This window comes from Jaculus jaculus, chromosome 10 (assembly GCF_020740685.1).
Source record: "Jaculus jaculus isolate mJacJac1 chromosome 10, mJacJac1.mat.Y.cur, whole genome shotgun sequence".
In the NCBI taxonomy this organism is placed as follows: Eukaryota; Metazoa; Chordata; class Mammalia; order Rodentia; family Dipodidae; genus Jaculus; species Jaculus jaculus.
The window spans coordinates 72633507-72651177 of NC_059111.1; the positions used below are offsets into that span (position 1 = coordinate 72633507).

Genomic DNA, 17671 nt, shown 5'->3' on the forward strand with positions numbered 1-17671 from the left:
CTGGCTCCTGAATGCTGGGACTAAAGGCATGCACCACCACACCTGGCTTATTTATTGAATTCTTAAATTTAAGACAAATTCTGTGAACTGAAGTTCCAGGAAAAAGCCACACCTGTGTTAAACATTCTACAAAGTTAATTAGAACTTCTGTGACTAGGGAAAAGATGCAATGTTTTATTATTAGCCAAATGGTCTTATCTTACCCCCTTAAATAGCCATTTATTATCCACCTTTGTGTATGCCCTAACATCCTTGAGACTACTCTGTAAATTCTCTGTGGACTGTCATCAGATAGCATCTGGGGCCCATTACAAAGAATTCCTAACTTTTCTGTAACCTGCCTGTCTGAATTCTCCAATTTACTTAAAAATGTGTCTTGATTTGTAAGTCTGTTCTGTTACCACTTGGAATATGGTATTTGGGGCAACATACATCTGTGTTCTTGGCCTTGGGTTATTCATATTTGCCTCAGCAATAAATTATATTTTCTTTGAAGTAAAAGCTGTTTTTTTTTTTCTTGCATCAACAATTCCAGAGAGGAATTACTGAGCCAATGGAAGTGAACATTTCAAATGATTTTGAAACAACACATTATTAGATGTGAGAAAAGTTGTAAGAGTTGATATTTTCAACAATCTTGTATGAGAACACCATTATTTCACATGTGGATATAATCATCTTAAATGTTAAATAACACATTGTTCTCTTTACTTTTACCTATATTCATATTTATTGGTCAAACACACCGATCCTGTCAAAATGGCTAAATAAAGTACTACTACTTCCTTCATTGGTTACAAATGTATTTGCAACCATGGTCATAATAATTACTGCCTTAACTCACAGTGCATGAACTTACTGGGACCTGAGCGCAGTGACAGGTGTCTTCTAAGCAACGCCTAGTCGTGGGGATTAGGACAGAACCCTAAGCCATGCACAAAATATAATGCAAAGTGACGAACAACATCAAAAGCAAAGTAAACAGTGGGAAGGGTACCGAACCACTTGCAATACTCTGTATTAAAATGTGTCTAGCTTTATGCCAGAGCTGTGCGCACAGCTCATCCTCCACTCAGGGAGAAGGCCTGTGACTAGTCTCCCGGCTACTGCGACGGACCAGCTAAGTTGGATGTTAGGCCAGATGGTGCACATTTCTCCACTTTGCAGAAGGAACTGGCTTTTAGAAGGAAATCCCGAGGTGGGATTATTCTGCAGGGGCCAAACTGTGAAGACCGGGGACCGGCAGCTGACAAAACGCAGCGAACACACCTCCGCAGCGCCGCAGCTCCGGCGCTCCAGACCCCCGGGCGGAGGAGGGACGCATGCGCCCTGCGTGTGCCCGCCCTCCGCCCCGCGCAGGCGCAGACTGCCGCAGCCCGGCTCAGCTGATGCTGCTGTCGCCGCGCCCCTCCCCCGCCGGGCCTCCGCGGCCCGCTCTGCAGCCCCGCGCCGACCCCTCTCCCGCGGCCCTGCCGACTCCGCGACCCCGAGCCGCCCGGGACCGCGCCGCGCCGCGCCGCGTGCCGGTGAGCGACCCTTCCCGAGCCGGGCCCGCCGGGGTGGAGGAGGGAGGCCGGGCCGCGGGCGCCGGTTCCGGGGGTGCCGTCCCCCCACGCCCTGCGCGGCCTGCTCGCGCTGCCCTGGGTGCCCCTCTCAGCCTCCGAAGAGTACGCGGCGGGATGGGCTGGCTCGTGTTCTGATGGGTCATGCTCATATGTGCGAGGACCTAGCTTCCTTCTGGAACCCTCTCAGAGCCGACGCCGGGTGTCTGCACCGAAAAATACCGTGGCACATTGGATGGGACGCAGTTGTCGTTTTACGTGTACCTTTCTGTCCCCCCGCCCCTCTCCAGACCGCCTTGGGAACCGACAGTGCTGGTTTTTATGAGGCCGCGGTATAAACCTTGAGCGTCCGCAGGAGACACGAAGGGGAGTCTAGCGCTCCTTTGTCAACCAGTAAGTCTCCCAAGAATAACCGTAGCTAAGCTTGCCAGCACTCTCGGGGGACGCGAATAAGGGAAGTGGAAATTGTGTATGCTGGTGTGGTGCGAGTCCAGACCTGCCTGGAGCAGTCAGTCAGGGAAGCTGTACTTGGGAAGAAGAAAAACAAAGGCCTAGACCAGGGCCACCTGGCCTTGTCATGAGTCTTTTCCACACAGAGCCTTCCATTAAGATGTAGCTTTCACTTCTATGTTGTGGAAGATTCTGAAAAGGGTGTCTATGAGGCCCACTTATCTTGCTTTGCCCAGTGTTCCACATAGACTCCTCCAAGGTCACAGTGTGTGGGACTTGGTGATTAGACTTCACTCCTGAGCCACCTGTGACTGATGAGGTTTGGTTTGGCTCGGATTTTAATTTCCTTCGGTCAAATTAAGACTTCTTTAGAAGTCACCGTCATGTATGAGTTTTTTTACAAACAGTGAAATACTGAAAAATTTTATTGACATTGCCATCTTTTTAAGTTACTGTGGTGTCTGTTTTAAATCTTGCTATTTAAATTTGAGTGAATCCAAATGGCATGGGTAGTGTGATAATTTTAAAAAGCAAACTTTTCTTTATACTGAAAAATGGTTTGATTTAGTGTAGTTTCCTTGTTCAAATAATCTGTGCAGATGACTAATAATTTATATTAAAAGCTGATAGATCATATGTGATTAAGTTTAAAAAGAGAAGAATTATGCCATTTGTAAGGTATTTCCCCCACTTCCTATTAGCCTTTTCTTGGAATATTTGCAGATTGAAATACATGGCTGAACTTCCTTTCAGCCTTGAAAGTGTATGACGTTCCTGGAAATGTTACTGCCCCATCTACCTGCAGAGGTTAATTTTGTGGGGCTGCTAGTACTCTACTAATTCTTACTTGCCTTTTAAACTTGTATTAACTTTCCCCTTGTAGTTTTGTGTTGTTACCCTAAAACTTTGTTGTTTTGTACTCGTAAATTATGTTTGATATATTGGAATGTTCATAATGTAAACTGCTAAAAGATGATTTAAAGTGGCATGATTTAAAGTTTCAGAGGGGTTTTTGTTGCAAATGTTTAAAATGTTTGAATCAAGAGCTACAAGGATAGAAGTGAAGATTTTTCTCAAAGGGTTGGGAATTTTAAATAACTGAAAAGTGCTACTTTGAAACCATGTGGTAATATGCATAATATCTTGATTGTAAGATGCTCAAAGTGGCTTTTACCTTTAGAATGTGTTTTAGTCTGATAAGAATGAAGAGCATGTTTCTTTTTAGAGAACCCTAAGAACTTTTGTCAAATAGTTGCACTTAAAGACCCATTCTTATCCCAAGTCTGACAGGACATCATTTCACAATACTTTGTTAGAAAAACTCTTCTGGACCATGACAAATGACTTTCTTTCCAATTGAATATAATACTTAATCTGCACACTTTTGATGTAGGCTCTAAATCAGTTATATGAACATAAATATTTTCACAGAATTTGGGGAGTCAACCCCCCACACACACACACCAAAGTTTACTGTAAGATTTTTCTTTTGCACTAGACATGGGAAAGTCTCTTTCTCACTTACCTCTGCATTCAAATAAAGAAGATGGTTATGATGGTGTCATGACGACTGACAACATGAGGAATGGATTAGTTAATAATGAAGTCCATAATGAAGATGGGAGAAACGGAGATGTGTCTCAGTTTCCCTATGTGGAATTCACAGGAAGAGATAGCGTCACTTGCCCCACTTGTCAAGGAACAGGAAGAATTCCTAGGGGTATGTGTTACCACGTTGTTTTGTCCCCCCACCCCCAAGAATGAGTCTAGGCCTCTACTCAAATTTATAAAAGCTGTGGGTTTAAACAATTCTGTTTTCAAAAGTCTTTAAGTTAAAACTTCCTATCAGTTGTAGTCTGTCAAAAAGCCAGTTGGAAACAAGCAAGCTTTCTAAGCAAGGTTCCTAAAACAGTGTTGTACTTGAAATTCATAGATCAAGATGGAGGAAGGAATACTGTTCTGACAGCATAGCTCTGTTTTTGAGGTATGGCCAATCTCTCTGATGTTCCAGATAAGGATTGTGGAAAGTAAGAAAGTAAGGCTGACTCCAAGGTATTTTCCTCCAACAACTATGACTGAAGTAGCTATTTACTAAAAGTTACTAAACAGGCCAAAGGATTGATGAGTATGTATGTTAGAAGTGAGACTAGGAGTTTGGTTTGAGACAGTGTATGCTTGCAGATGTTTTTTTGACATCAAAGTGGATATTTATTTTCAGTAGATAGAAGGGTCTGGAATAAAAGTGCAAGTCCAAGCTTGTAGTCCTCAGTATAGGTGAAAGTTCAAGTGATGGAACACTGTGTATTAGCTTGGAGAGAAGAAAGAAGAGACTGTAGCAGTGAACTCTGGGATACTGCAGCTTTTGAGGTCAGTGGCATGAGGAAGAATTTGCAGAGGACACTAATAAAGCAGCTAGAATGGTAAGAGGAAATCCTTAATGTGTGTGGGGTCCTGGAAGATAAGTGAAGAAAGTGTGCCAAGAAAGAAAAAATAATCAACTTATTCTGCTGAGGGGACAAGTTGTGAGGACTGAGGACTGCCCGTGGATGTGGTAATGTGGAGGCTATTGGGAATCTTTAAAAGAATTTGCAAAAGCATGTGCAAAAAGTGTCATAATGAATCCTGTTATTTTGTACAATTAGTATCTGGTAATACAAATAGGGAAAAATACATATAACATAAACAGTATGGGATCAGGAGCATTTTGGAGAAGTTATGTAGAGAGAAAATAGTGTTTGTAAGGAGTTTTGTTGTATAGAAAAGAGTAGAGGTGGTAGGTGGGAAGGGGTTGTGAGGTCAAGAGAGGGATGTTTTTTTTTTTAAAATGGAGTGAATAGTAGACATTTTTATGCTGAAGCAAGTTATTCTTAGAGAAGACATTGGCAATGCAGGAGATGGGAGAATATTGGAGCAGGGTCACTGTGTAGGCAAAAGAGGGTGAGTGTATGAGTGTGGGAGGCTGCTATACCAGAGGAAGCCTCTTAGTAATAGAGGAGAAGGTAGAGTGTTTTCACATAAAAACAGGTAGATATTAAGTGAAACATGGAAGCTAAAGATCTCTGAGATATGAAAGGATTTAGTGAGCTGTGTAGGATATTGAGCAAGGGTAAAAGTGCTGGAAGAGTGTTCTTAAGGCAATAGCAGCATGGTCAGATAGCACTTGGGTTCATGTCTACAGAACTTGGGAGAAGTATGTAAATCATTTCTATTGAACCTACATTTCCCTACATAGGGAAAGAGCAGGATAGCAGTAAAGTCTGAGAGTAAGGAATTATCCATAAACAGAAGCTTTTGCTACTTGGTTGATTTTATTCCAAAAGCAGAATATAGCATGGCGTTGATGTTTAATCTGCAGATTTTATGAAAGAGGTGTGTAGTAATTTTTCTCTATTTGGTGCTGTGAGGCAATATGAATTAATCTGTTTCCTTCCTCCATTCTCTGTCTAGTAATTTAATTTAGGACATCTGGAGTTATCAGCATAGTGGGTTCATATAGAAAAAGTTCTTCTGTGTACCACATTATAAGGTGAAGAGAGTTTTGAAATTGTGATTTTTCAGAATTGAACTGAGAATGTGAACTAAGGAAATACACTGGAATCAGTTGCCTCTTTAAGGGCCACTTGAAACTAGATAACGCCTTAAGACTTTTATTATTAGTATTTTTTAATTTTTTACCAAAAAGTTTTGAAGCTTGAAGAATGTCAGTTTTAGTTTTCAGGGAGAGAGCTGACAACCTCTGCCATGGTAAAGTTTTTTGTAAAGGATGTAGCAGTGTGCTACTTTCTGTCAGTCAAGTCTTAGCTAGTAATACAGGTCATCTGAAAGCTAGGACTTGCCAGACTTTTTCCAGTGCATAAGAATAGTGGAGACCCCATTTTCATAACTGACTTTGATTTGCTAGACATCTTTGTCTTTTCTAAGACAGCGTCTGGTAGATAATGTTTGAAAACCCAGGGAACATTTTACTAAAGGAATAAGGAGAGCCAGTTGGTATCATAGTCAGTCTTTTAAAAACAGATTATAATGAGGTACTCCTATATTTTAATTAAAAATAGTTTCTAATGAATTGATTTTTAATAACTGTATTTTTAATTTTAATTTCCAAACCTACTCTTTGCTCTTTTAGGGCAGGAAAACCAACTAGTGGCATTGATTCCATATAGTGATCAGAGATTACGGCCCAGGAGAACGTAAGTGATTATAAGAATACAACATGACTTTCTCTTTCCTTTCATCCTCCTTCATGTATGTGGTTTTTATTTTCATCCAAATTATGTATAAATAATCCTTCTAGTTAAGACAAATAAGAGGTAAAATGTGTCAGCTTCTTAAGTTCTACCATCCTATGTTTTATGTCATTAAACCAAAAAGGGTTCCTGACTGGGGAGAAATCTCAAAAGCATCATGGTAATATGTCTCCTCAGTTATCTGTTTATTAAAAACACATTTAAAATAACAGTAACACACACACATACACACAGAGTGCCAGCCATTGTCATCAAAAATGAGGTGTGCAGGGCTAGAGAGATGGTGTAGCACGTAAGGCACTTGCCTGCAAAGTGAAAGGACCTAGGTTTGATTCTCCAGGACCCATGTAAGCCAAATGCACAAGTTGGCACATGTGTCTGGAGTTTACTTGCAGTGGCTGGAGGCCCTGGCACACCCATTCTCTCTCCCTCTGCCTGTCTCTTTCTCTCTCTCTCAAATGTATGAATGGTGCAGTGTCCCACTAGCTGTAGAAGAGTAATGGGTTTTCACCTGTAGTTACATTGCAGACAGTGCATGCTTTGCTGCTGCATGAGTTGTAAAACAACACAACAGGAAGTCCCCAGAGGTCTTAAGAGCGCCAGTGCACACAGAAAATATTGTTCCCCCAAAGAAGTCCACACTCAGCGCAGTGTCCGAGCAAATCCTTTTGAGAACAATTTGTTACAATGAGAAGACTCTGAAGAAGACAATAGGAAGCTCAAGTCCTTAAAGATGTCAGGAGACCTCTTATAAAAGGACAGTCATATCCTATAGAAAATAGCTATTGGGGGAGGATCCAATCTACAAAGGATGGACATTAGGAATAAAGCAGATAAAAAGTCCAGAAGACTATGGAGGTACTCGGAACTACAGGAGTGAAGACTTCAGTGGGCCATATTTGTGATGGAGGATGGATCTTTTGAGCAGTGAAGTTAGAAAACCAAAGCTGGCTATCCCCATCATCCAAAATGTAATCATTTAAGAAGAAAAAGTATATCTCTTATTTCATAACTATAATCATCATGAATGGGCTGCAGTTAAACATCACACACCTGTATATTTTTTAAATGTTGAAGCAAATGAACATGTATGCCAGTAGAGTAAGTCAGAACCCAAAAAATTCAGATGTAAGATTACCAAATGATGGGAAGATGTGAAAAGATTGTCTACAGACCCCTTAAAAGAAAGAGATAAATACTTTTTTTCACAAAATTGGAAGAATCCAAGTGCAAACAGATAACTCTTGGAAAGTGTAAGGCGAGCAGAGAGAAAGCAGGAGCAGTAAGAACAGACAAATTAGTGACAAAGATTTAGGAAAATAAAGAAAGGTGAGAATATACATACATGCAGAAAAAAAAAAACCAGAAACAAACAAACAAACAAAAAAAGGCATAGTGGGGAGTAAATATTAAAGAACATCTCTGATGTAACAGAAGACAACCCTACATATGGAAAAGACATCACCATCCAGAAAACAATTCTAGCGAATTTCTGGACTTGAAAGGTTTCAAAGGAAAAAAGGTCTTGATGTTGAACATTCAGGCAAGAGGATCAATTGATATGTCAGGGTCTGTAGGAATGCTGTTCGTGCTTCAAAGAAAGATGTTGCAGAGTAGCATTTAGTAGCCATCACAGACAGGTCAAGGATGTTATGTGACATTAATTAACAATGTTAATATAACTTACCTTTTAAGTTATATGGATGTATGAAAATACAAAGTGATTAAAATTGAGTTATAATCTGGGAGTAAAAGTGTGTGCCACCATGCCTAGCTAAATGTTCCAAATTTTGTTAGTATAGCTTATTGGCAAGACTGAGTGAAAACAAACATTCTCATATTTTAACAGTGAATGGATATTTGGAATTATTCAGCAAACTTCATTTAATCTTTGGCCCAGAAATTAATTTTTAATTTTTTTTTCTTAAAGATATTTGCCACATATAGTTAAGTGGTAGTTAGACATTGTGGAGCATGCCTGTAAGCATGAAATCTCATCACTCAGATGCTGAGGCTGGATGACCAGGAGTTCAAGGCCATCTTCAACTGCCTATCAAGTTTGAGGCTAGCCTGGGCCACATGAAACTCTGCCACAAAAAAATTTAATTTAAATTTTAAAAAATGGGAGAGAGAGAGTCGTTTCAACATTCATTCAAGTATCTGAAGCAATGTAAATAACCAAACCACTGGTAGAGTTGTTTATGCTCTGTGGACAGAATGTCAAAATGGAATGAGAAAATACATTTCACTACAATGTGATGATATTCAACACACTTTTATTTGAAATACACTCCCCCATACAGACACATGTGCCAAAAAAGGAATGATAAACCAGAAGTTACAATGGCAAACCCTCAGACGAGGTAAAACTTTGAAAAGTAGGAACATGTAACAGGTAGGCAAGTAAGAGCTCTATGCATATTGTTTGTGCTTCTGACAATGCATACTCATTTTTCTTTTACATAATTTAAAACATAGAATCAGAGTTAAGAAAGATAATAACTCGGGCTTGGCAATTAAGACACATGCTTATGAAGCCTAAGCACCCATGTTTAATTCCCCAGAACCCATATAAACCAAATGGACAAGATGGATTAAAAAAAAAAAAAAAAGTAACTCCTAAAATTAAATCACTTATATTCATCAATTCACAACTGGAAGGATCGTTTTTTTTGTTTTTTTTTTTTTAATTTCTAATCATTTTACTTATTTATTAGATAGAGAGAGAAAGAGAGAGAGGGGGGAGGAGGGAGGGAGGGAGGGAGGAAGGGCGGGAGGGAGAGAATGGGCATACCAGGGCCTCTAGTCTCTGCAAACAAACTTCAGATGCATGTGCCACGATGGGCATCTGGCTAATGTGGGACCTGGAGAATCAAACCTGGGTCCTTAGGCATTGCAGGCAAGTGCATTATCCACTAAGCCATCTCTCCAGCCCTGGAAGGATCATTTTAAGTGTTTTGGAATTACTCTATTTTTATTGTTGGTCTTTCGAGGTATGTTCTGAACAACCAGAAGCCACACATATGTTAAGATGCACCCAATAGTTGTAAGAGATACTATTGGTATAATTTTGAAATTAACATATGAAATGCCATCTGGATTTTCCACTTCTGATTACCCTCTCACTAGACAAGTATATGAAATTGTACTGTTAAACAGCAAAACACAAATTATCACTTAAAGGGGAAAGACAAGTAAGTTAAGCTTTTATTTTACTAGCTCCCTGTCTGGAGACAGCTTTCATTCTGCACATATAGAAAAGATCCTACCCTGTCATCACAAAACAGCTTTCACTGCAAAAGGAATAAGAAATTATTCTGAGTCCAGAATGAATGGTCATAGCCCAGGAGTACAGAACAAGGTTGCTCAAATGGCATGTACTACCATGGAAGTAGTTACATGAATGTTTTTAAAAATTTATTTTTGTTTAATTTTACTTATTTATATGAGAATGACAGAGAGAGAAAGGAGAAAGGAGGAAGGAGGGAGGGAGAGAGAAAGAATGGGCGTGCCAGGGCCTCCAGCCCCTGCAAATGAACTCCAGATGCATGTGCATATGAACTTTTTACAGTTGCAGAACAAAAGAAAGTCCTAATTAATTTACCAAATACGCTGGTGTGAAGGTCAGGTAGGTGGGTTACAGGAAAGTGGGAAAGTCCTCATAGAGGTTGCAGTTGCTAGCAGATGACATTGTTAGCTCTTGGGTTGGTGCAGGCTAGTGGTCTGCTAATGTGAGTGAGTGGGAATTGGTACACAGCATGGTTGTTTAGCAAAGGTTTCTTCATTTGTTCTATTTTATTTTATTTTGGAAAAGCCATTTTTCTCTTTTTCTTAAGCAATTTTATGTATCTAGATAAAATTAATAAAGATCATTACAAAGCCCCTTTCTAATCATATGTGTCATACTGAGATTAACTTCATTCAGGCAAGAATGGGCAAATGAATAAAATGAAATGTTTGTATTGCTAGAATATAAGGAAAATGAAATGGCATGCAAGACATACAATGAGGGCTGAAGAGATGTCTCAATGATTAAAGGAGCTGGCATGCAAAGCCTGATAGCCAAGGTTCAACTTTCCAGTACCCATTTAAAGCCAGATGCACAAAGTGGTCCATGCACCTGGAGTTTGCAGTGGAAAGAGGCCTTGTGTGCCCATTTCCCCTCTTTCATACTCTCTTTTCTTGCAAATAAATAAATATTTTTGAGGTAGGGTCTTGCTCTAGCCAGGCTGACCTGGAATTCACTATGTAGTGTCAGGGTGACCTCAAAATCATGGCGATCCTCCTACCTCTGCCTCCCAAGTGCTGAAATAAAAGGCATGTGCCACTATGCCTGGCTAAAAATAATTAAAAACAAAACAAAAAAGATGTAGAATGAGAAAGTTATTTGGCAGAGGACTATGCCTTGAAGAGATCAGGATATTTGAAATTATAGTTGGGAGTTTCATCTTAAAGAAAAAAAGGATTTTCCTTTATGAAGATTAGAAAGAAAGTAGAGGGAGATGGAAAAGATAGGTACATTTCAGAAGGTGTTAAAAGCTTAGCAAATGCATGTAAGTTATTTTTTTCTTGTCTTATACCTGCTGAATATTACTTATTTCCTCAGGTAAACGAACAGAGTGATGTATCCATAGCTATGTTGATTAATATAAACAAGAGTTTTTAAATTTTATTATAATATACAGTTAATTTTAAATTCTTAAAGAAAATAAGAAAAAGGAAAAAGTATTCTTGCTTTCCTCTAAGGGATATAATGTAAAACAGATTTAACTGGAACCCAGTTATTCACGGGAAAGTTATTTCTCAAAGTAAAATTTCTGTTTATACATGGAAAAATATTTTTAAAAACGAGTACATGAATACTTTGGGGTGAAAAGAGTCAAAATGTCTGACATTATTGAGACTGAGGAATTGTGTGTTTTTGTCATTATGGAATAGCTTCCCCTTTCCCAGGTGGTTCTCATGAATAACTACTTCAGGAGATCCATTACAAAAAAGCCTTCAGTGAACTCACATGGGAGCCTTGGATTCTATGTTTGTATCAGCTCCTAGCTTGATTCTAATATGAAATCTGGTTTGAGCATCAGTTCAGTAAATATTCTATGAGAAGCCTGAAATCCCATTCTCCAAAAATAAGAATTCATCTTCTAAAGAGACATTTCAACACAAGGGAATCATGTTTTCTTGCTAGTATACATGGAAGAAAAATTCAAAAAGCAAATATCTTCCTAAGATATTGCTTTATGTAACTTTTGATGTACACACATTTAAATGCTCTCTTTTCCTTTTCAGAAAGCTGTATGTGCTGGCGTCTGTCTTTGTCTGTCTGCTCCTGTCGGGACTGGCTGTGTTTTTCCTTTTCCCTCGCACTATCGATGTGAAATACGTTGGCGTTAAATCGGCATATGTCAGTTATGATGTTCAAAAGCGAACAATATACTTAAATATCACAGTAAGTACAAGTTTATGTTGCAAATGTTTTACTGTCCTTCATGCTACTTAACAGCCCCTTTATCCTGCTCTGAGATTCCTGGTTTGGACACTCTGCCAGTGAGCTTTCCCTATGGCTTATGACTCTACACAGCTTATGGGCCCTCCTCTGTACCATCTGTGGTTTTGCTGCATGTGGTACTTGTGTGCATTCAGAATCATTTAGCATTCAAAGATGTCTTTAGAAGGATAAGGTATACTCACAAAGAAAAGTATTAGTTTACTCTCCACATTTGATTCCAAGGAGTTCATAACAAGGCTTTAACATAACTGGTTCAACAGATCTTATAAAATGGAACATTTTGCTCCTTGAATTTTATAAAAGTTTTGCCACCTTTAAAGGTAAAGTTGAGATGATTCCTTATTTCTGGGCTGCAATACATGTGAAAAAGGTTCATGTTTCCTGAGGCAGTGTTGCCTAGGACTGTGCAGCTTCCCAACTCTTAAAACCAAATATAAACTTCAGAAAAGATCTTCCACCTGCATTTTGTACATTAACATTTGTTTGGAAAAAGGAAAAAAAACAAACAAACATGGCTTGCTGACCTCTGTATTAGAAAAAGGGAATCTATATTCAGTCATGGCATTCACAGTTCATGTGTGGCTTCAGGCCCAGTGGTGAGGGGCTGGGAGGGGGGATTCTGTTCAGAAAATTCTGGAAGACTTAGTGTTTTTCTTTTCACAAGTGAAAGGTTGATAAAGATACTTGTGGTCAGGGAGGGAGAAGAAAGAAACTTTTGTAGGAACCCAGAGTGCTCATCAAGGGAATTACCACTTAATTATAGGAAGTAAACTTCTTCAAATCCCACTCATTGCTTATTGCCAAAAGGTGATAGTTGGAAGTTCAGGGTGTGTTAGCACATGCCTTTTAGGCTAAGGCAGGAGGATTATCCTAAGTTCAAGACAGCCTGAGCTACCTAGGGAGACCTTGTCTCAAAAAGCAAAATCAATTGATCAATACTTAGGGAAATATACATGTGACTAAAACATTCATAAAAATGCAAAATGTATATAATTTTACATAACTGGGAAATATTTTGGGGGTGTTTTCCTATTTGCATGGCCCTTTGGAATGAGGAAGATATTTTTCTCCTTTGTACAGTGTTTAAAATTGTTATCAAATTTTTGGCCTATCTTCCAAGTGTTTTGTAGTATCATCAAATACTGTAAATATATAATAATCAATCCATTTGCCATTCCTTTTAAATAGTAGAGCAATTAAATGTGAATATCCTACTTGATTTTTAACTATTTAGCAGGGATTCACACCTTTGCAGGTATTTCCTCATACTTAAATGAAAAAAACCTTCAGGTAAAGACATAAACTTGTTAGTTAGATGAACATTAGGACTCACTAGGGGATGTTGAGGTAAGAGATAAGCTGATGTGTTATTAAACAATATTTTGAAAGCAGAATTATGTTACTTTTGTCTCTTAAAATGAATAGTATTATATTAGTACTTAGTTTTCTTTTTTAATAACTAAGAATATAGGGTGGGAGACAAAAATGCAAAATCATAGTATCTCTGGCACCATGACTTCTGTGATCCCAAATTGTGGGGATTCTTCCCCAGAAGCAAGTACATAGTTCCACAGGGAACCAGCGGTGAACCTTCTGAATCCCTCAGGTCTGACACTGTCCTCTAGTCTCAAGAATCAGACCTCCTAGCCTGCCTCCCTCCCCACCCCTGATTCAGAGACCAATTTCAGGAGTGGACTTCTGTCAAGAATCTTACAACCCCTTCCTTATACTCAAGTTATTTGTCAAACAGCTCACAGAACTCTTACATTTCCTGGTTTATTATAAAGGTAGTGTTGTTGTTGTTGTTGTTATTTTTTTGGTTTTTCGAGATAGGGTCTCACTTTAGCTCAGGCTGACTGGAATTCACTATGTAGTCTCAGGGTGGCCTCGAACTCTTGGCAATTCTCTGACCTCTGCCTCCCGAGTGCTGGGACTAAAGGTGTGTGCCACCATGCCCACCTATAAGGGTTATTCTAAAGGGTCCAAACCAACAGCTGGATGAAGAAATACATGGTGAGGTCCTGAGGGGAGTCCAGACAGCAAAAGCTTCTGTCCCTATGCAGTTGGCATGCACCACCCACCCAGCATATAGTATAGACGAGTTCTTGGTCCTCTTCCTGGATGTTTCCAAATGTCCACCTGCTCAGTATTGCACCAAACCCTGGCCATTTCCATTTTTTTTTTAAAGATTTTGCTTTGATTTATTTATTAATTAGAGACAGAGAGAGGGAGGGAAGGAGAGAGAGAGAGAAAGAATGAATATGGGTGTGTCAGGGCCTCTAGCCACTGCAAATGAACTCCAGATGCATGCACCTCCTTGTGCATCTGGCTAATGTGGGACTTGGAGAATCGAACTGGGTTCCTTAGGCTTCTCAGGCATGTGCCTTAACCACTAAGCCATTTCTCTAGCCCCATTTCAGTTTTTATGGATGTGAATATGCATTTGTGTGATTGAAGGTTGGACTCTTTAATTAGACAAAAATGTATAATCTAATGCAAATAAAATGGTAGGAGGAGGAATCTATTATGCCTCTGTTCAGAATCTTGGCCTCTCTGGGCAGTATTCCTTCCAGATGTGAGGCAGAACTGGCAGCCAGGGTCAGAGAATTTCATGTGGCAGTTCCAAGACAGGCAGGACAAGATGAGGGTACAGTTTTAGTATCTGTCACAAGCTCTTGGGAAGAGAAATTCTAGGATCTACAGCCTTCATTGATAATAAAAAGGAACAGATGAATGAGTCAGAAGGCCAGAAAGAGATTTAGGTTCTAAGGACTAAATTAACCAATATAACAAACAACAGTCTTTCAGAAAAGCATTTCCCAAGCTGCATTGGGAACCAAGGATTAAAGACCAATTACTTTAACCTTATTATTCTGGCATTTTTGGCAGTAACAGGAGCCCTGGGAATTTTCAGCCAGAACTTTGGATGAAAACCAAGATATATATATAATATATCACAGTACCTCTTACTGATTTTATACTTAAGAAATTTTTGTCATTATTAGGCATTTAAACTATTAGGCATAAAGATTTTCACTTGTATGTGTAAATTTAACTGGCAAAATATATACATGTTATATATGTACATATGTAGATATTTACACATGTAATAAAAAAATTCTCAAATTAAATGGGCATGGTGGCACATGCTTTTAATCCCAGCACTCGGGAGGCAGAGGTAGGAGGATCACTGTGTGAGTTCAAAGCCACCCTGAGACTACATAGTGAATTCCAGGTCAGCCTGGGCTAGAATGGGACCTTACCTTGAAACACCCCCCCCCAAATTCTCATATTTATATATAAATGTATAAAGGGAGTATATGCATGTACATTTCCACTGAAATAACACTACAAACCTACATAATTTTCATGTATTTAGTATTTGATTATGATTTTACAATTTGGTCAATCATTTTCTTTACTAAAAAATATTTATTTATTTTGAGAGAGAGAGAGAGAGAAAGAGGCACATAGAGAGAATGAGTGTGGCAGGGCCTGTAGCCACTGCATGCAAAGTCCAGACATATGCACTACGTTGATGGTTGATGTGGAAACTGAGTAATTGAACCAGGGTCCTTAGGCTTCACAGGCAACCACCTTAACTGCTATGTCATCTCTCCAACCCCACCTCCAAACACTTTCTTAATAGATGGTTTTGCCTTATCATTACATATATTTATTCAGAAAATGTGTCTGTACTTGAACTTTGTTTCTATTCCAGAGTATTTTTTTATGGTTAAGTTCCTCAAAGTAATGCCATGTAAGACCTTTGATAATAAACTGTCATGACTTTAAAGATTATTGCTATGGTCTATATGTTAAATGATCTTCATTGCTGTCAGCAACAAAATCTGTCCTTTTATTAATGCATTTTCATTCTCATATTTTCTTTGTCTTAATGTTTTATCTTTGTATTTTCTAACTCTCAATGTGTCTGTTTTTAATTTTCATATTATTTTGGTGGTTGTTTTATTTAATATTATTACAGTAATTATTATGGACATATCAAAAATGATAATATTATTACCTGAAAATCTCATTTCTTGGTCTACATCAGAAGATTCATTGACCTGAAATTAATAAGTCATTTTTTTGTTATGTGTAGAAATGAAATTTTATGTGACTATCAACTACCTAATATACTGATTCCATATTTAGAGAAAACATTATATTTTTAAATAATTTTTAAATTTATGCTTGTAACCATATTGATTATATATGATATATATAAATGTATAGTATATAAACATAAATATATGTAATTTAGTATATATAATAGTATATTAATAATATAACTATATTAATATATAAATGTTACATAGCTACAAATCTCTGCAATATTTTATTTCTTGACTTTTCATTCATAAAACCATTTTCTCTGTGTTTCACTCGGCCCTCATGGCATCTTTACAATTCTGTCTTCATATTCAAGTTAAAATGTACATTCAAATGTTATGTTTTTAAAAATAATATTCTTGTATATTTTATGCCTCTTGATTTTTTCTCACTTTTTAATGCCTTGTTAAAAATCTTTTCTAATTATCTGGATTAGAGATAATTATTTTTGTGGCTTCTTAGTATTCCATGCAAGGCCTTCAATTAATTTATTCAGTCATTCTTTTGTTTTTATGGATAGTCATTTTTTTAGAGCATATTGGTTGGTGGGTGGGGGCTTCGTTTTCTTTCTTTTTTAATAGTCCAAAGAATAATGTCTTTCCGTGTTGTGAGATGCTCAGAAGTAATATTGCTAGCTCAAAGGACATACATGAGTTTTTATGTAATGGGTATTGTTAGATTGTTTACAAAGAAAAAATAGAAGTTATGAGTTTTTTATAAATTTGCTAGCATGACAGGTATAAAGCAACATTCTATTTTATTTAAGTAAATTTTTTCCTGACTCTAAATGAATCTGAGAACTTAGGGGTTTCTATATTTATTTATATTTATTTTGATAGTTTATCCTTATCCTTTGAGGGGTACTGAGTTTTGTATCTTATTTTTTTAATTTGTTAAGATGCTTTGTATATAATAGATCATGACCATTGCTATTTAACATGCAAATATTTCTTCTTTATCACTTAGTGACTATTGATTTTGTTTATAGTCTTTTTATATTACTGTTATAGATATTATACCATCTGCTTCTTTTTTAAATTTATTTTTATTTATTAGAGACTGAGAGAGGGAGGCGGAGGGAAGGAGAGAGAGAGAGAATAGGTGCTCCAGGGCCTCTAGCCATTGGAAGTAAACTCCAGACACATGTACTACCTTATGCATCTGGCTTATATGGGACCTGCAAAATTGAACCTGGGTCCTTAGGTTTTACAGTCAAGTGCCTTAATAGCTAAGTCATCTCTCCTGTCTTAAAATGGCACCTGAGGTTTATTTCTTGAATTGACAATATTTTTTCACTGTCTGTTTTCTAAACTAATTTGAGATGATGGTTACAATTAAAATTGTAGAAACTGAGCCATGTGTGGTGGCACACACCTTTCATCCCAGCACTCAGGAGGCAGAAGTAAAAGGATCGCCATGAGTTCAAGGCCACCCTGAGACTACATAGTGAATTCCAGGTCAGCCTGGGGTAGAAAAAGACCCTACCTTGAAAACCAAAAAAACAAAAACAAAAACAAACAAACAACAACAAAAAAAAAAAAACAACTAAAGCTGGGCATGATTACACCTGCCTATAATGCCAGCTTTCTGGAGGGCACTGGAGTGGCAATAAAAAGAAGCAGCCAGCTTGAGCTACAAGTGAGACCCTTCTGTAAACATGTATAGGAGTGAACCAACTACATTTCTATAGTATAAAACAAGCAACTCCAACTCGTTAATTTTTCTTATGAATCTATTGCAAATTTCAAAGGCATGTATGTAAATTAAAGTATCAGTTTCTTTAA

The 17671-nt window shown here is 38.0% G+C and overlaps 1 protein-coding gene across 2 annotated transcripts in view; it reads left to right on the forward strand.

The window, feature by feature from the left end:
- The first annotated feature begins 1508 nt into the window (after window positions 1–1508).
- The window catches only part of Tmem106b (transmembrane protein 106B), a 28767-nt gene continuing 12604 nt past the window's right edge, over window positions 1509–17671 (forward strand). The window contains exons 1-5 of one of the 2 annotated variants that reach the window (XM_045160862.1): window positions 1509–1526; window positions 1853–1955; window positions 3511–3732; window positions 6139–6202; window positions 11552–11711. In XM_045160862.1, the coding sequence (XP_045016797.1) occupies window positions 3513–3732; window positions 6139–6202; window positions 11552–11711 (444 nt within the window). In that variant the 5' untranslated portion in view covers window positions 1509–1526; window positions 1853–1955; window positions 3511–3512. Of the gene's footprint in view, window positions 1527–1627; window positions 1956–3510; window positions 3733–6138; window positions 6203–11551; window positions 11712–17671 lie in introns of those variants that run through there. The other variant, XM_004671590.2, reaches the window with a different exon arrangement.